The 20148-nt window shown below is 38.6% G+C and overlaps 1 protein-coding gene across 1 annotated transcript; it reads left to right on the forward strand.

Annotated features, from left to right (window-relative positions):
- Positions 1–12709: 12709 nt before the first annotated feature.
- On the forward strand, positions 12710–19679 carry LOC140837474 (protein FREE1-like). The gene is made up of 10 exons (XM_073203641.1): positions 12710–13720; positions 14801–14887; positions 15468–15599; positions 15853–15984; positions 17767–17832; positions 18039–18149; positions 18395–18487; positions 18939–18972; positions 19210–19280; positions 19368–19679. Exons 1-10 carry the CDS (start codon positions 12812–12814, stop codon positions 19443–19445), a joined length of 1713 nt encoding a protein of 570 aa, XP_073059742.1. The 5' UTR covers positions 12710–12811; the 3' UTR covers positions 19446–19679.
- Positions 19680–20148: the final 469 nt, after the last annotated feature.

Raw genomic sequence — 20148 nt, forward strand, 5'->3', positions numbered from 1 at the left:
GTCTTTGTTGAGACGATACGTAGCGGATGAGTCTCATGTTTTGCATCCGACAGAAGTTCAGCTGAATCCGGATTTGTCTTTTGTGGAAAGACCGGTTTCGATCTTAGACCGGAAGGATAAGGTACTGCGGAATAAGACTATTCCTCTCGTCTTAGTGCAGTGGCAGCGCCGAGGTACTGAAGAAGCTACTTGGGAACTAGAGAGTCGCATGCGGTCAGAGCATCCAGAGTTGTTCTAGTTGTAGTATTTTCAGTTATGATTGTAATTTCAGTTGTACTTTCAGTTGTAATTCATTCTTAAGTTGAATGTATTGTTGTTCAGAATTGTCATTTTTCAGACTCGATTTCGCGGACGAAATCCTTTTTAGGGGGGGAGAATGTAGTATCCCGATGCCTAATTTGAGTTAATTATTGGATTAAATATTATTTCGGTGGGATCGGAAGGACCGATCAGGGTTCGGATCGTCCGAAGACAGGTGGCTGGACACGTGGAAGACATGCAAGGTTCGGATCGTCCGATCAGGGTTCGGATCGTCCGAAGACAGGTGGCTGGACACGTGGAAGACATGCAGGATTCGGATCGTCCGATCAGGGTTCGGATCGTCCGAAGTGTGCCGGATCGGATCGTCCGAAGTGGGTCGGATCTACCGATCGTTGTCTATAAATAGAGGCGCGAGGCTTCATTTGTTACTCGCCAATTCCGAGTGTTCCAGAGCGTTTTATTCGTTTCTGATGGGTTTCTAGTCTTTTCCCGAGGTTTAGGCACTAGCGGGGAGCTACTGGTTTTGTAGCGGAGTTGTGCTCTAGTTGGGAGCTAGCGGCATCAGTGGGCTGACTACGGACGCAGGCTTGATTCTAGGGCTGATTGCTAGGATCTACTGGTTTGAGGTACGAAAGTACTATCCGAGATAGTAGGATTGAGTATACTTTGCTATGTGTTGCATGTTTATATGTTGCATTATTATCTGTCATATGATGCATGGTTTATTATGCGGCATTTGCATAATCATGTTGAGCCTGATTATCTTTGAGATAGCCTGTTGAGAGGGTGCTCAGCCCTCGTTTGTTGTGGATGGTTGGACCCCGTTGGCCAACGGTGGTCAGGTCACCGGTATATCCACAGGTTTATTTTGGTATGGGAGCCACCTCCTGGTGCGACGGCGCAGAGTGCTACATACCTTGACGTCATTTACCTGAGCAGTATTTCATTATACCCAGATCCTGGTATCCAGTACATTTTGCATACATGCATGTCATATTCTTGTATACTCATGCTTTCGGTGCTGAGCGTTTTATGCTCACGTCCTCGGTTTATCTCTGTTTTGGACACCCTATTCGATGGGGCAGGTCTCAGGTTGGACGGTCCAGGAGGGAGTGGACAGGGAGCTGGCAGAGGTTGACTTGTAGTTATTGGTATTCGTTCTTGGTATTTAGTTCGATCTGGTTGTTTAAGTATTTTGTACTTACAGATTCGATTGGGTTGTATTACTGTTTTTCCGCTGTATTACCTGATTCAGTTTTAAATGTTAATTTTGCATGCTTAAGTTCTGATTAGTAGGTGATTCTGGAACGGGTCACTACAATTAACATTTTTATACACTCGTTTTTATATGCTATTGATGTTTAAGTTTTTTACTCGATTATGTTCCGTTAAATTTTTATTGGCCATTACTTATGATTATTTTTTAAAAGATATTTTAAGTAGTGTGGGGACCCAGACGCTAATTAAGTTCATAATCGTCATTGGGACTAATTAATCAATTATAAAACAAGGTCTAAATTTTTTTTTTTTAAATGCGGAACGTAGTGAAATCAAACTAATATACAACTCAGTATAAAAGAAAGTACAAGTCCTGTACCGTCTACAAATCAGTAAAATCTAAGGTTCAACATCTAAATATCAAGTGTCAAAACCCTATATACATCCAAGTCCGGATCCTCCACTCTAATCACGATCTCTCCTCATCTCCTGGACCCTGATCCTGTCCCACCTGTTGTCATGTACACATACAGACAAGACAACAGCCGGATAACTCCAGTGAGAATAAATCCCAGTATAAATCAACGAAACATGCAATCATATAAACAAATATAAAGCATGTAATCAGGTAACAGTAATATGTATCAAAATCTGAAACATAAACAATCATAGGCTGTCGACAATGCTCATACTCTATCATTCAGACTAGACTCAATCCTAGTCTAGGGATCCCGGTTTCCAAATGTGGTATTCCTATATCGAATTCCGTAATAGAAGGAACTACGTTCCTATTACTCGATATAACCAAATATGATGTTCCTATATCGAATTCCGTAATAGAAGAATTCCAATTCCTATTACTCGATATAACCAAACATCTGGTGTCCTGACCTATCCGTCATGGACTGTAGCTCTATCGCTAATATCATTATCTTGAGACATCGTGCAATGTTCCCGTGGCGATTCCACCACTATCAGGAACTTCTGTCACAAGATAACTCATCTGATACCTGCTATCTATAGTTCCAGAGAACAAGTACATCAGTCAAATCAATGCAAATATCAATGCAATAAAGTAAAGTATGTGATTTAGGGAAACTCAAGTCTAATCCGACTCAAGTCGATCTCCCAATACCACATTGACTTATACCTTTCTTCGTCGGTTTCTGGCTCAGTCGAAGTCCTGAATTCACAGTCTGTCTGGTAATGACAATATCAACAATCTCATGTCAATATACCATTCAAATCAATAACAATCTGATCAATCTGGATTTAATTCAAAATCATCGGCATAACGGTACAAACTCAGTATCCCCGTCAATATCATATCATCAGATAACAGTTATAATCCATAACCCATATTCACTACAATCCGTAATTCAACCACAATTCAAATCTGTCTGGTATAAATCAATATACCCTAAAAATTCATAACAATTCCATGATCAGTCCGTTTCTCAATCTGACTTCGATTCTACGATGTCTAACATGTCAAGAACATCATATATGAATCCTATTCAATTCTGACAATATCATAATTTCAAAGCATGTCAAAACGTAGCAAAACTTACGTCCAGTTGTAGCCTACGTCGATAGGATTACAGTACTGAAGTCGGATTACAATTTGGACGGACGGATTTCTCAGAAAAGGCGTAAGGATTTTCTGTGAACTTTTTCGAGCTTCTTTCTCGGTTTCCTTCTTTCTGAATCTTAAAACAATGAAGGATACGTATATATATATCAAATGGTTCGGTTGAAGAAACGTGGCATCATTTCACATATTTCGGTCGGCGCTCGGGCGGTAAGAAAATACCGCTCGAGCGCGGCACTTTCTGTCCAAACCTTTTTCTAATGCACTTTGGCGCTCGGGCGGTCATATCCTACCGCTCGGGTGCCACATCTTCTGTCCAAGATGTTTTCCTATTGAACTTTGGCGCTCGGGCGGTCATTTCTTACCGCTCGGGCGCCACCAGTTCTGTCCAACAATTTCGCCCTTCATGCATAATCTTATTTCGTGTCCCGATTAATCCTTTCATAATCATCTCAATTATAAATCTACAATTACCGATTACTAGGATTAAATTTCCGGGCATTACATTTCTCCCCCCCTAAGATACGATTTCGTCCTCGAAGTCACAGATAATCAAATCATATCATAAAGAAGGAATGTAGTTAAAGTCGGATAAAAATTTACATCAGTGAAACAATGATGGGAATTCTTGTCTCATATCAGATTCAGTCTCCCAAGTGGCTTCTTCCACGCCATGATGAGTCCATTGAACTTTCACAAGAGGAATCGTCTTTGCTCTGAGCTGTTTTTCTTTACGATCGATAATTCGAATCGGTTTCTCGACATAACTCAATGTCTCATCCAGCTCGGTCTCGTCTGGTTGAATCACGTGAGAATCATCAGGGAGATATTTCCGCAGCATCGATACATGAAAGACATCATGTATCCCAGATAATGAAGGCGGTAATGCGAGTCGATAGGCACGATCTCCTATCTTTTCAAGAATCTCATAAGGACCAACATATCTCGGAGACAATTTTCCTTTCTTGCCAAATCTGACAACACCTCTGAAAGGCGAAATTTTTAGGAATACTCGGTCTCCTACCTTGAATACCAACGGTCGTCTTCTGAGGTTGGCATATTTGGCTTGTCGGTCTTGGGCTGCCTTCATTTTCTTCTGAATCAATTTAACTTTCTCGGTCATATCTCTGATCATATCAGGTCCAGTCTCAGGAACTTCAGAGATATCATCCCAATACAATGGGGATCTGCATTTCTTTCCGTACAACGCTTCGAATGGAGCCATCTCAATACTCGTCTGATAGCTATTGTTGTACGAAAATTCACAAAGAGGCAATACATCTTGCCAGTTAGTGCTGAAATCAAGCACAACAGCTCTCAACATATCTTCCAATGTCTGAATCGTCCGCTCTGACTGTCCGTCAGTCTGTGGATGATATGCGGTACTCAAATGTAATTTCGTACCAAGAGCTTGCTGCAAACTCTGCCAGAATTGCGAAGTGAACCGAGGATCACGATCTGAAACAATCGACTTCGGCACTCCGTGCAGTCTAACCACTTCTCGAACATAAATATCGGCCATCTGGTCATATCTATAGGTCATTTTGTATGGAATAAAACATGCGGATTTGGTCAATCGATCAATCACGACCCAAATCGCATCACAACCTCGGGAGGATCTCGGTAACTGCGTCACAAAATCCATGGAAATGTGATCCCATTTCCATTCAAGAATGGACAAACTCCGCAACAATCCTCCTGGTTTCTTTCTTTCAGCTTTCACCTGTTGGCAATTCAGACACTTGGCTACAAATTCAGTCACATCAGATTTCATTTGTTTCCACCAATATTGTGTCTTTAAATCGTTATACATTTTCCTGCCACCAGGATGAATGCTAAAACGGCTGTTGTGCGCTTCTGACAGTATTCGCTGTCTCAAATCTGAAACATTTGGCACAACATGGCGATTATTCACATACAAAATACCATTTCGAACCTGATATTCCGATTGATGTCCAGCTCTGACCATTGCAATCGAATTCTGTACGTTCTGATCAACCATCTGTGCCTCTTTGATTCTCAATATCAATTCTGGTTCAACTTGAATTGTATATGATCTCAGAGGCTGACAATCTGTTTCAAAATCTAATCCAGACAAACAGCAGTCTTGTATCAAATTCGAGACACCTATCGTCGATAAGGATAGTGCACATACCTTTCGACTCAACGCATCTGCTGCTTGCGTTAGACTTCCCCGGATAGTACTTGATTTCACAATCAAAGTCTTTCAGTAAATCCAGCCATCTCCGCTGTCTCATATTCAGCTATGATTGCAAAAACAGATATTTCAAGCTTTTGTGATCAGAATAGATTTCGAATTTTTCACCGTAGAGGTAATGTCGCCATATCTTCAACGCAAAGACTATGGCTGCCAATTCAAGATCATGAATTGGGTAACGAGTTTCATGGGGTTTCAGCTGTCTCGAGGCATAAGCAATCACATGCCCCCGCTGCATTAAAACACAACCCAATCCTCGGTGAGATGCATCACAATAAACAACAAAGTCACCAGTCCCTGAAGGAATCGTTAACACAGGCGCACTGGTCAATCTCTTTTTCAATTCCAGAAAACTGGATTCACAGTCTTCTGACCACACAAATGGAGCATTCTTCTGAGTCAACTGTGTAATCGGTTTGGCAATACTCGAAAAATCTTTAATGAATCGACGATAATATCCCGCCAAACCCATAAAACTGCGAATTTCCGGCACAGATGTAGGTCTCGGCCAACTAATCACGGCTTCAACCTTACTGGGATCAACTGATATACCGTCTCCCGATATAATGTGACCCAAAAACACAACCTGTTTCAGCCAAAACTCGCATTTCGACAATTTAGCATACAGTTTCTCTGCCCTCAAAATTCTCAACACAGTCCTCAGATGATTAGCATGCTCAATCATATTCTTTGAATAAATCAATATATCATCAATGAATATGATAACAAAATCATCCAAATATTTCTGAAAGACGCGGTTCATCAATCCCATAAATACCGCTGGTGCATTCGTCAAACCAAAAGACATGACAATAAACTCATAGTGTCCATACCTGGTTCTGAATGCAGTCTTTGAGATATCAGAGTCCCTGACTCTTAGTTGATGGTATCCAGATCTCAGATCGATCTTGGAATACACCGAAGAACCCTGCAACTGATCAAATAAATCATCAATACGAGGCAATGGATATTTATTCTTTACCGTCGCCTTATTCAGTTGCCGGTAGTCGATACAAAGTCTCATCGACCCATCTTTCTTTATCACGAACAGTACTGGAGCACCCCAAGGAGACACACTCGGTCTAATGTACCCCTTGGCCAGTAAATCCTCCAACTGTTCTTTCAGTTCTTTCAATTCGATCGGTGCCATCCTGTATGGAGCCCTAGAAATCGGAACTGTTCCTGGCATTAATTCAATGCTGAAGTCTATCTCTCGAATCGGAGGCAATCCAGGAATCTCATCTGGAAAGACATCAGCAAATTCACACACCACTGGCAAATCCGCCAATGATGGGCTCGATTTCAGTAAATCAACTGAATATACCAGGAATCAATCTGCTCCCTTTTGCAATAATCGAGTCATATTCATTGCAGATATCAAAGGAATTCTGGCACGAGAACCCTTACCATAAAATTTCCACTCCTCAGCCATCTCAAGTCTGAATCGAACTATCTTGTGGAAACAATCGACTGTAGCTCGGTACTTGGTCAACATATCGATACCGATAATACAATCAAAATCAGATAAACCAAGCACAATACAGTCTAACTCAATCGTATGCCCATCGTACTGCAGTATACACGATTTAACAGATTTTACTGATATCAAACATGTTCCTAACAAAGACGTGACAGACACTACTGCAGACAATGACTCAATAGGCAAAGAATACATCAATGCAAATCGCTCAGATATAAATGTATGAGATGCACCAGTATCAATCAGTACATATGCAGGATAACCAGAAATAAAACAGTTACCTGCAACTACATCGTCAGGTGCATCATGTGCCTGCTCCTCGGTCAAAGCAAAAACTCTGGCCTGCTGTCTCGGAGGCTGGCTCACTGTCTGGCCCCCTCCTGGCCTCTGCTGTGACTGAGTAGGCGGTGCTGGCTGAAAAGTGTGAACGGCAGATGGTCGTCGACCTGCCTGAGCCACTGATCCCGATGACTCAGCTGCCTGCGATCCCTGGGCACTCCTCTGGGGACACACTCGAGCAAAGTGTCCTTGTTGTCCACAAATACGACAGCTGCCAACCACTCCTCGGCACTGATCTGTGGAATGCCTCCCTCCACAGGTACCACAGTACGGTTCTGTATAGCTCTGGCCCTGACCGGTCTGTCTAGAGCCACTCGAACTGGACGAGCTAGTTCCAGATTTTTCTTGAATTGCTTCCCTCTAGCCCTCAAGAAATCCCTCTTCCTGGTACTGCTGCCACCTTCAAATCGAGGAGGTGGTTGTTGCTGTCCCGATACTGGAAGCACAAACGAAGCCTCTCTCTGTCTCATCAGACCGGCTTCAGCTCCCTTGGCTCGGTTCAAGGCATCGGTGAAATTGTTTGGCCTCCCGGTATTCACCAAAGTAAATATTTCTGGATTCAGGCCATTTATAAACTGGTCCGCGACGGCCTCATCGTGTTCAGCTATGTGGGGAGCAAATCTCAACAGTTTAGAAAATTTAGCCACATAGTCCTCAATGTTTAACTGGCCTTGTCTCAAGTTCGCAAACTCGGCTCCCTTGTCTTTCCTATAAGATATTGGAAAGAACCGTAGATAAAATTCAGACTTAAACACATTCCAGGTAACGGCCTACCTCGTAGTTCCAATGCCCGTTTCGTCGTAATCCACCAGTGTTTAGCAACGTCATGCAACTGGTGTCCGATCAGTTTCACCCTCTTTTCCTCCGTATATTCCAAGGATTCAAACATCGCTTCAATATCGTCCAACCAACTTTCACATTCCACGGAATTCTCCGTACCTTTCAAAGTCGGTGGGCGGAAAGATTGAAATCTTTTCAATAATTTCTCCATTGGTGTAGGAGTCACATCCATGGGAGGATTCGATGTACTCCCCTGTTCTGGTATTCTTCTCGGAGGCATATCTGAAATCAAAAGGATTAGCAACCCCAACCCAAAGTTCTAATTCAGTCCTCCTCCGATCATCTTACTGCTGATCCAGAATCGGCTCTGATTTGTTCTCAATAATACATGTTTTCAAATCAATTCAGATAAACAGATAAACATGTATTATAAAGCAGTAAATCATGCTAGCAATCAAAACGGGAAAGAAAACACATTCTACCCCGCTCACTAACTCCTATCTCAATCTCAAGGATCTATCGCTCTGATACCAACTGTTGTGGGGACCCGGACGCTAATCAAGTTCATAATCATCATTGGGACTAATTAATCAATTATAAAACAGGGTCTAAATTTTTTTTTTTAAAATGCGGAACGTAGTGAAATCAAACTAATATACAACTCAGTATAAAAAAAAATACAAGTCCTGTACCGTCTACAAATTAGTAAAATCTAAGGTTCAACATCTAAATATCAAGTGTCAAAACCCTATATACATCCAAGTCCGGAGCCTCCACTCTAATCACGATCTCTCCTCATCTCCTGGACCCTGATCCTGTCCCACCTGTTGTCATGTACACATACAGACAAGACAACAGTCGGATAACTCCGGTGAGAATAAATCTCAGTATAAATCAACGAAACATGCAATCATATAAACAAATATAAAGCATGTAATCAGGTAACAGTAATATGTATCAAAATTTGAAACATAAACAATCATAGGCTGTCGACAATGCTCATACTCTATCATTCAGACTAGACTCAATCCTAGTCTAGGGATCCCGGTTTCCAAATATGGTATTCCTATATCGAATTCCGTAATAGAAGGAACTCCGTTCCTATTACTCGATATAACCAAATATGGTGTTCCTATATCGAATTCCGTAATAGAAGAATTCCAATTCATATTACTCGATATAACCAAACATCTGGTGTCCTGACCTATCCGTCATGGACTGTAGCTCTATCGCTAATATCATTATCTTGAGACATCGTGCAATGTTCCCGTGGCGATTCCACCACTATCAGGAACTTCTGTCACAAGATAACTCATCTGATACCTGCTATCTATAGTTCCAGAGAACAAGTACATCAGTCAAATCAATGCAAATATCAATGCAATAAAGTAAAGTATGTGATTTAGGGAAACTCAAGTCTAATCCGACTCAAGTCGATCTCCCAATACCACATTGACTTATACCTTTTTTCGTCGGTTTCTGGCTCAGTCGAAGTCCTGAATTCACAGTCTGTCTGGCAATGACAATATCAACAATCTCATGTCAATATACCAATCAAATCAATAACAATCTGATCAATCTGGATTTAATTCAAAATCATCGGCATATCGGTACAAACTCAGTATCCCCGTCAATATCATATCACCAGATAACAGTTATAATCCATAACCCATATTCACTACAATCCGTAATTCAACCACAATTCAAATCTGTCTGGTATAAATCAATATACCCTAAAAATTCATAACAATTCCATAATCAGTCCGTTTCTCAATCTGACTTCGATTCTACGATGTCTAACATGTCAAGAACATCATATATGAATCCTATTCAATTATGACAATATCATAATTTCAAAGCATGTCAAAACGTAGCAAAACTTACGTCCAGTTGTAGCCTACGTCGATAGGATTACAGTACTGAAGTCGGATTACAATTTGGACGGACGGATTTCTCAGAAAAGGCGTAAGGATTTTCTGTGAACTTTTTCGAGCTTCTTTCTCGGTTTCCTTCTTTCTGAATCTTAAAACAATGAAGGATACGTATATATATATCAAATGGTTCGGTTGAAGAAACGTGGCATCATTTCACATATTTCGGTCGGCGCTCGGGCGGTAAGAAAATACCGCTCGAGCGCGGCACTTTCTGTCCAAACCTTTTTCTAATGCACTTTGGCGCTCGGGCGGTCATATCCTACCGCTCGGGCGCCACATCTTCTGTCCAAGATGTTTTCCTATTGAACTTTGGCGCTCGGGCGGTCATTTCTTACCTCTCGGGCGCCACCAGTTCTGTCCAACAATTTCGCCCTTCATGCATAATCTTATTTCGTGTGCCGATTAATTCTTTCATAATCATCTCAACTATAAATCAACAATTACCGATTACTAGGATTAAATTTCCGGGCATTACAAGTAGGACTGCATGCATGCAAATTAATCAAATTTTTATTTTCAAAATGTGAGCTTTATAAAAAAATATATATATATATTTCCGTACTTTTAAGATAGTAGACGTTACAACTAGCTTATCATGTAGCTCTACCCCCGAATCTGACAGGAGTGCACAATATGTTTCACGTGTCTATGTTGAGTAAGTACATAAAGAATCCTTCACATGTACTAACTTTGAACCGTTACAGCTTTCACCGAACCTGTCGTACGTGGAAAGACCTATTCAGATTCTAGACAAACAGGAGAGGAGGTTACGGAACAAAGTCCTCAAGTTTTGTCAACGTAGGTGGCTAAATTATTCAGAGGAGGAAGCTATTTGGGAAACTGAGGCAGAGATCAGAAATCGCTATCCAGACTTCTTTGATAAGCCTTAATTTTGAGGACGAAATTTTGTTAAGGGATGATGAATTGTAATGCCCAAAAATCAGTATATGTAAGCCGCATGTATAATTTATTAAGTTAATTAATTTGAATGAATTAAATGATGCATTCAACATGTTTAATTTATTTTAATATTTACATGTATAAAGGATTTTATTGTATATCTTGAATTGAGTTTTCAAGTGAATATTCGAAGCTTGGCCAGATACGGGTGACCGGAGACGATTAAGGTGCTAAAATTAAATATAATATTTTTATTTTAGGTCAAGAAATTAGTTAATTAAATTATTTATTAATTTTAGCATTTTAAATTCAAAATTAAGTTTTAGGTGAATTAAAAGATTTTAAAGCATTTTATTAGCCAATTTCAAAATAAAGAGATTTAATTCTTGAGTACGGTGTTTAATGATTTATTAATTATTTTATACTTTATATAAATTGTTTAGTTAATATTTAATTTGAATTTTTTTAAAAAAAAAAAAGAAATAGGTCAAATGCACGCACAAACACACACGCACCCCATACATACGCAAAAATTTTAGGGTTTTGGCTCTCTAGCAGCCACCACCACTTCTCCACTTTTACATCTATACTTTGATGAGATTTTCACGAGTTTCTTGTCAAGGAAATTGTTTAGCAATCATACCCCGTTCATCCTCTATGTTCCCTCGTACCGGTGATAATTTTTTCGAGCGTTTATACACAAAGACATGTTCTAAAACTTTTTTTACGCATAAATCATGTTATATAATGTTGATGATATTTATGCATGAAAAATATTTTCCTACATGAAAGATTTGAATCAAATCATGATTTTGCATGCTAAAGTTTTTCTGCGCAAGATCCTTCATGTTTTCCCGAGTTTTTGATACGTAGACTTCGTGTGGATTTTCAAGCCTATTGCTGCTATATATGGGGATGTATTATGATGTGTTTAGATGTTGTATATCAATCATTGAAGGGTTGGATGTGGTCTCGTCGCCCAAAGAATAGCCGAAGCATAGCAGCCACATCGATACACGAGTGGGGGCTATTCTTTGTGCACAGCTGGTTGTGACAGATTCGGGCTGGGCTAGGGCTCGTGGCTAGGATCTAGATATATTTTTGAGTAATCATAAAGACATCATATATACAATTAAGAAAACACTTTTTCTTAAAGCAAAACTCGTACTCTAACAAGAGATTTCTTACACTATTAAATCATCATATCACATATGATATCCACTCCTGTAGGTGAGCGGTGAATCCCTGAATATAATGCATCAATTCATACTCATGTCCAAACTATACCCAACCTTGCAGCTGATGATCCTTGCGAAGTTAATAAACAGGTCAAAGTTCAGCATTATTACGCAGAGCCTCTATGTTGTTCTGGGTCAAAAGACTAATTATGTACAACTATAACCGCGAACTTATTTACTTGATAAGTGATAACTATTTGGAAAAATCAAGTAAAGATTTTTCAGTACAATCAGCATATGATCACCTATATGTATGATTGGAGTTTTCCATTCCCAAACCAATGAAACAAGACATTAATATCACAAATGTTAGTCTCGAGTTCAAGCGATCTTCAACTTATTTTAGGTGGCTAAATCGACTATGAACTAATTTAGAATATATGTATACGTCTTAATAAATTTCATGATCTGAGTTGTGAGATATACCTCATGATACTATTACATATTTAAAGACTTTATCTATAAAACTTATATGTGTATACAGATGAATAAAATATTATAATTGAATAAAATCGTAAAATATTATTAAGATAAAAATTATTTTAATATAAAATCAATAAAAACCCAAACATCAAGTTGATTTGTTGTGTACTAGTGCTCTAACATGTATTTTGAGATGCCACTAATTTTATATATGGGTTATATGTAATTTTTTGGGTTATTTAGAAATAATGGCAAATAAGATTCGAGAAAAGTCAATTAAATCCTTGTTGAAACAAAATTAAAAAAAAAAAATCCTTCTTACACACGCTTTTACCTCTTTTTAACACATTCTTCCCCTCTTCCTGACTCCAGTAATTTGCGATCAGAAATCACCGCCGGAGTTTCCACTCTTCGCCGTCAGCTCACGTCATGCAGCACAGCAATTATATTTCCACCGATCCTTACTACAACAACCAACAGCAGTACTACCCGGAAACCAATAACCCGAACCCGAGTCAGATCGATCCTATTCACCACCCGCCGCCTCCGTACGCGTCAGCGCCACCGTTCTCGACCAGCGGCTACAATCCTCTTCCCCCTTCCTTTGCGGACTACTCAGCCTCTTACAGCCACAGCTCCTCTTCACATCCTCAGTTTTCTCAAAATCCCGATCCTCTCCCCACCGCCCCATCGTATCAACAACTTCAGCCCTCTTTATCGTTCCCCCAATTCGAAGCACATGGGACTTATCAACCTCCCTCCCCAGCTCAATCATCGGCGTATTATCCATCATACGATCAGCCGCCTCCTCCTCCAAATTATGCCTCAAACACTGACCATAGCACCAACCAGGCTTCGGCCAATTCAAATTATCTTTTTCTTCAACCCTCTTCTCAATACCCTCAGTTAAATTCCGCTCTTTATGAATCCTCGTATGATGATACTACCAAACACGATGGTTATATTGATGGGAATTTAGGCAGGAGCAGGTCAGTTGTGGGATCAGAAATAGCGGATATTGGATACAGCGAATATGGAAATGACGGTGACTACGAGAGTAACGAGGGAGTGTACGCTTACAAAGGGAGTAGAGAGCCTTATGGAGCTCGGGGAACAGCTCCAAAGTCATCTACTTGGTCTGGTTTTGATGATTTTGGAAGGCCCATAGGGCGTTCTTCTTCTTTGGGAAAGGAGCATCCTGCGAATTCTGGGTTGAAGGTTGTGAGAGCAGTGCCCAAGGCGGATGCTCAAGAAGATGCTAAAAGTGGGGTTCCAAAGTTCAGGTTGAAGCTGTTGGCAGAAAGTGTTGGCCAGAGCACAACGGATGTACTTTGCCAGGTTTGTGCAAAGAATTAAGTACTTTGTGAACGCGTTTTACTTTTCACTGTAATACTAAATACGTCTAATTATTTCTGTATTGTATTGTTTCTTATTTTAAATTGTGTGTTTTCACGCTTTGAAATAGCCTAGATATATCTGGTAACAAATGACTCCACCGACAATCAATGCGAATTGAAATCGGCTAACACTTTAATGTCTTATATGGATGAATGTTACCTTTTTATATTCTTAAAGTTTTGAGTTTTGCCTAGTTTATTTGCATTTGTGTTTGATCACGACGGTGCTGTTTAGGACTTGACATTTGGTGGTTTATTTATATGCTTAAGCAACTGTTTTGCGACTTGACGGGTTGATTATCATGGAGCCACTTTTATCAAGTTGTAAATTTAGAAGCTAAAAAATATCTGCACATGTTTCACTAAATGCTTAACAAAATGGTTTGGATTTGTTAATGTCAAAAGTTTTTTGCAACTGAATTTATCTCTTTATTTTCTTTCGCCTTGGTTATGAAATCTATGTAGTTCAAATTGTTGTCACCCCTCTTACCATGCGATAATTAAGTGAGTTAATTTGAAATGGAATGGCATGTCGTGCTAGGCGAGACTTGTGAAGGTGTGATGTTGTTTGGCTCTTCATTTTCACATCAGAAATTGTGTCGGATGCCAAATTTGTCAACCTTTTTGTAGTGAGAATATTTCTTGATATAGACATAATTTTTAAGATGTGTACATTTGTGCGTATGGAAAATAGGTAGTCTCTTGGGCTCCTCCATCTCATTGAAATGCAATTTCTTAGTGTGTTGATAGGTATGAATTGGTTTGTTGTATTATATTTTTAAGGCTGTGTTGGCTTTTTTACTTATTTTGATTATTTTCTCTATTTTCCGTGTTTTTGGTGGGAAAATCTTTAATGATATGCTACAATGTAAATGCAGAAAATGAAAAAAATCCAACAAAATTTTATGATTTATGATGTCACTTGGTTATATGTAATGGTAGCATCGAAGTTCTTCTTTTTTTATCTGCACACATCAATTAACGTTTTTAGCTTGAAATATTTTATTTTGAGTGCTTTCAGATTGGCCTGGATGGAATCCGTATGCTGGACCCAAGTACCAATCGGATACTGCAAATATATCTTCTTGACTCAATATCCAGATGCGAAGTATGTTTTTTTATTTTTATAAGAAACATAATTTATTAATAATGGAATAAGAAGGTTACAAAGTAGACTAGTGGTCCACTCTCGTCATGAAAAAACAATATCAAATTGTCTCAGTGATACACATGGATTGGGAAGTATGTTTTGATTCGGTCTTTTCCTAATGTGGTAGAGTTAATTGGATTGGGAGGACTGTTTGGAGTTATGAAGTTTACATGGAAAAGTTAAGTGCATATAGTTTTATCAGCCACCAAAATAACCAACAATTTTCGATTTTATATGAATTGCAATATGGTGTGAAGCTGAAATTTCCAATCTTTAAAATTTACCGAAGTTAAACATGGGTAAGTGCTATTTAAAAATGTTATTCCCTTTATCTAGAAGATATTTATACAGAGTGTGTAAACTCTTTCTTTGGGTGAAATCGGTGAATGGGTAGGTATACTGGGAAGGATGAATATGATTCTGGTTAACCTAACAAATCATTCATCAGTTACTGCTTTAATGCAAAATTGGTTTTGCCTACGATTTATCTTCTTACCAAGATGTATTTAAGTTAAACCACTGGTTTCTTCATATTTAGGCTTTGGATTCATCGACATTTGCCTTCTGGTCAAAAAGCTCCGTCGACATTGAACCGAGGCGTATCAGATTGCAGTCAAATAGTTATATCACCAACACAATTTTGGACACAGTTACTGCTGCGGTTGTACAGGTTTGTGATTGTTTATTTTGTTCAAATGATTATGCTGTTAAACATATGTAGAGAACTATTCAGTGTCTGAAGCATGGATGACTCGTCAATGCCATCTTGTGTGGTTGTGGTTTTTGTTTGCATTTTTTTTCTGTCCCACTTGCCACCAGTGAACTGCCACTCTTACATATGAAAATATTGAGAATGAATACATGGAATGTATTAAAAAAGTTGTTGAACCAGTAAAATATTTTTTTACTCTTTGAAACTGCAGTTTAAGGAGATGAATGGAAGAAGCCAGCCTTCTGAATCTCCCAAGGTTGCTGTACAGTCAACTGAGAAAAAGAAAGGTTTTGGGGACTTGATGAATTTGATAAAGCCTGTCAATGAAGAAAAAGATCACTGGGTAAATTATTTCTTATTATTTAGTCTTATGAGCCACATAAATTTTTATACCTTTTTTGTTTTTCTATATTAACTATTATATTGCATTTATTATTTATTAGATCTTCTCGAAACCTAGTCGTGTAGAAACAATGGAAAGAAGTCACATTTTTTGGTTAATCAGTACAGTCAACTGTCACGTGCATGAGCAATGGATTGGGTTATGGGACATTATCCTCGAAAATCGTCAAGATATCTCTTTATTCTTTTGTGTTTTACTCCTTGTCCATTGTTAATGGAAGTGTTGAGGCCCGATGAAGAGAATCACGATTTTTGTAACAATTGATTGTACTGAAATTTAAGCTTGCTTTATCAATTGCATCTCAATGAATATTTATACATGAGTGCACCTAATCTTTATAAACCAAAATATCAGAATCCTAAAGATAAACCACCTACAAATTTGAAAAACAAACCACCTAATGGCTAGATAAAAATCCCAAGATAACATCCGAGGATAGTCTAGTTTTACTAAAAGGAAATTAAACAGATAGAGTTTAGACTTCTTCAACTTCAAGAGACTTCAGTTGCCCTTCGATCGAAACTTGCCATTCGTGACATCCTCTATACGTGACATCTTCTGGGCTTGGCCCATTAGTTGAACTTGGGCTGTGGCTTGACATTACTCCCGCCTGGAGAAACATAATTGTCCTCGAGCACAAAGGACGGGTATTGGGTCTTGAGTTGTGCTGCATCTACCAAGAAGCATCAGCTGGAGAGCTGCCAGTCCAATGAATCAGAAGTTCTCATTGTCCTTGAATGGTTCTTGAATCCAACACAGTGTGTGGTGAGGGTCCAGTCCTTGTGGTTGGAGGAAGTGGGAGTTCCGATTTGTATCGTGCGCATGACTAGAGTCCATAGTTATAAAAGGCGAGCGCCTGGCTGAGCCATAGGCAGGCACACCCGTTGTGCTTGGGTTATTATCTAGGAGCAACACTTTAAACAGGTGCGCGCCTGTATGCTTGTGGCGTACATAATACATATGTAATATAAAATAATTTAAGCCCACAAATTTTAAACCCCAATAACAAAGTCCGTCCTTTTTTTATTGTTTAAAAAGCCCTGCAATATGCATGCATACATTTCATCTCCCTTGCGGCCTCACTCAAATTCTTTCTGCGTCTGCGCGTCTCTGCCTCAAATTCTTTCTGCGTCTGCTTGTCTCTGCTGCCGAACATTCCAATCTCTGGAGCTTCAGCTTCTGGAGATGATGATGATACAGTTGAGGAGGATGAATAAAATTTGAAGATTTAGATTTTTGAAGTTTTTTTCTTAATATACTATGATGAATTTACGACATACTAATGAATTTTAAATGATTGGAGCTTGTTTTAGTTATGATATGCTACATTATCTGTTAATGGATTTGTATTTATATTGTTTGTTATCTTTGTGAAAAACATTTAACTTAAATAATATAAATTACTTTATATATGTTGAATTTAAAATTTGTGTCAAATGCGCTTTACTTCGATCAAATGTGTGTTTCGCCTCGCGCCCCAAGACACCCTAGCGCTTTAGGTCGTCTTGCGCCCAAAAAAACTATGTTGGAGTCCTGTTGGTCTTTTTAATTGCGTTTTTTATGTGGGCAATCACTCAACTCTAAATATTTTATTATCTTTATTAGTCTTTGGACAGTGAAAAATGTAAGGCAATTCCACCAATCCTAGGAGTAAATCTTTATCTTCTGTTTTAAACTTTATGGAAACTTCAGGTTCTAATTTATTTTCTGACTTGGTAATAGGTTCCTGACGAAGCAGCACCGAAATGCAAAGCTTGTGGGACAGATTTCAATGCTTTTGTGCGGAAGGCATGTCCTGTCGTTTCTTCTATGCACATTTCCTTCATTTCTTTCAATTATTCCGTGTTTGGAATTTGTTATTTAATATTTATGATCATACTTTATTCGGCAAATATAAAATGTGCATCTTTCTTGTGTGTGCATGTATATGATGTTTCATGTGTATATATTATCTGATTTATGTATAAGACAGTGATTTTTGTCGTACTTTTCAGCATCATTGCAGAAACTGTGGAGATATTTTCTGTGACAAGTGTACTCAGGGTAGAACTGCTCTTATTGCTGATGAGAATGCTCCAGTGGTTAGAGTTTGCGATCAATGCTTGGTATGTGTCAATTATATTCTTCCCATTAGGGTTTACCATGATTCGTTGCTCTAGATGTAGAAGTGATTGCTTGGTGAATCCGATGATGCTGTCCAGAAACAGATGCAGACATTTTATACTCTCAGTTCTGTCAAAAAAAAAAAAAAATCTGCATGTTCCTCCTGCCTTTGACAATGAGCATTTTTGAGATAATGATTCATGGAACTATGACATTAGGATAATTTTAAATGATGCTATTTTTGTAGGCTGAAGTTTCTCAGAGGTTGAGTTATGCAAAGGAAGGTGCTAACAGATCTACTGTTACTCAAGTTCACGATGATCTTGCAAAGAAACTTCAGGTGTCACCTACTTTGGCATTCAATGTATCTGTTGATACCCGTAAACATAATATTTGCACACTTGCTCCTTTTGCCGTGCTGCATTGTTGTTTGATCTGGATTGATATTTTTTTAATGTGGTTTTATGTTTTGTTCAATCATCATTTGATAACTTTACGTGACGTTATGTGGTAGCACGTTTTCTTGTAGTTGTGAATTATGTTTCCAATGCCCTCATTTGGAACATTTCAACTCGAAATATTCTGTTCTTCCCATTTTAGGAATGTGAGTGCTAACCAAATTGGAGTGTTTCCTTTGTGGGGGTTTCAACATGTTAACTTCTTAATTGTGTTGGCTCAAGTACCAATGCTTGACACAAGTTGCTTTTGTTTGGGGTTTTAGTTTGTACTTACGTTTCATTGGTGTGAAGCTGTTTTTCAATGGTTTTTAATTGGGTTGTTCATTCTTACAGGAGGCGATGGAGAGAAGCTGCAAGGTGTCATCAGGTAAATGTGCTCATCCATCCTTGACAGTATTCTTTTTTTCCTGTCATCGGAGTTTTAGTGTAATTAAAGTCAACTATCCGGCTCATATAACCAACATCAGGTTTATTGAGCTATTCTGATATGGAGATTTGAGTATCTTGAATTAGTTGGCTTTCATCTTCATATATCTTTGTGTGCTAGCTCATCGACAATACATAGATTCAAACCTATTTTTTTATTCATTTATTTTCTCTCCAGGCTCCAAGTCAGATGTTTCAGGCAGACGGATGAAAGAGGTTGCTTGCCCCACTTGTACAGTCCATTTGCAGGTTCAAACGATTCTTATATCGGCGTTGAAGTTTATGAAATCGGTTTTTTCTTGTCATTTTCACCGGTCCCTGTTTAATATGGAGCAGGTTCAAGTTCCCAGCTCAGGCTCAGAAACCATAGAGTGTGGAGTCTGCCAGCATCCTTTCCTGGTCAGCGCACATTGATCATACGTGCGCTCGGTTACCCCCACCCTTCAAAACTGTGATTCGCTCTCAAATTATCTTGAAGTGTTTTGAGTGTTGTTTTCTATAATACACTCAACCTTAATTTCGTCATGTCGTGTTATATTCTCTTTTGCCGATGCCAGTGATCTGGTTATGCTCATGTGTATATGAATATTCTTGTATATTAACATCCTAAAACCCGTTTGAAATAATAAAATATCAAAATTAAACGAAGACTCTATATATTTTACTTCAAAATTCGAAATTTTGATTCATATTTTACTTTTCAATCTGAAAAATATGAAGTTTATTTATTACCAGAACATTGTTTTCTTCGGATCTTGGTTAGAGTTCAGAAATACCCAGCTTCTTTTCTTGAGCTTCGAAGAATGAAATTTGTCATCACGAAAGCACTCAAATATTATCATATTTAAAATAAATTACTCATAATATATTAGTTAAAATTGCAGGAGAACTAACACATTTTCTGTTTTTCTCGTGAAAATTTCAAAATAATTGATGTTCTTAAGAGTACAAAATAGACGTTTGAAAACAAATTTGACGTAGCCCTGAATTTGGTCTAAATACAAAAACCTTATGATCGAAAATTAGCATAAAGATGCACTAATTTCTTCAAAAGTTTGGACTTACAAATAAAATAAAACATATAAATAAATTTGTATAAATATACGACATTGTAATA

The sequence above is a fragment of the Primulina eburnea genome, chromosome 7 (assembly GCF_022965805.1).
Source record: "Primulina eburnea isolate SZY01 chromosome 7, ASM2296580v1, whole genome shotgun sequence".
NCBI classification, from domain to species: domain Eukaryota; kingdom Viridiplantae; phylum Streptophyta; class Magnoliopsida; order Lamiales; family Gesneriaceae; genus Primulina; species Primulina eburnea.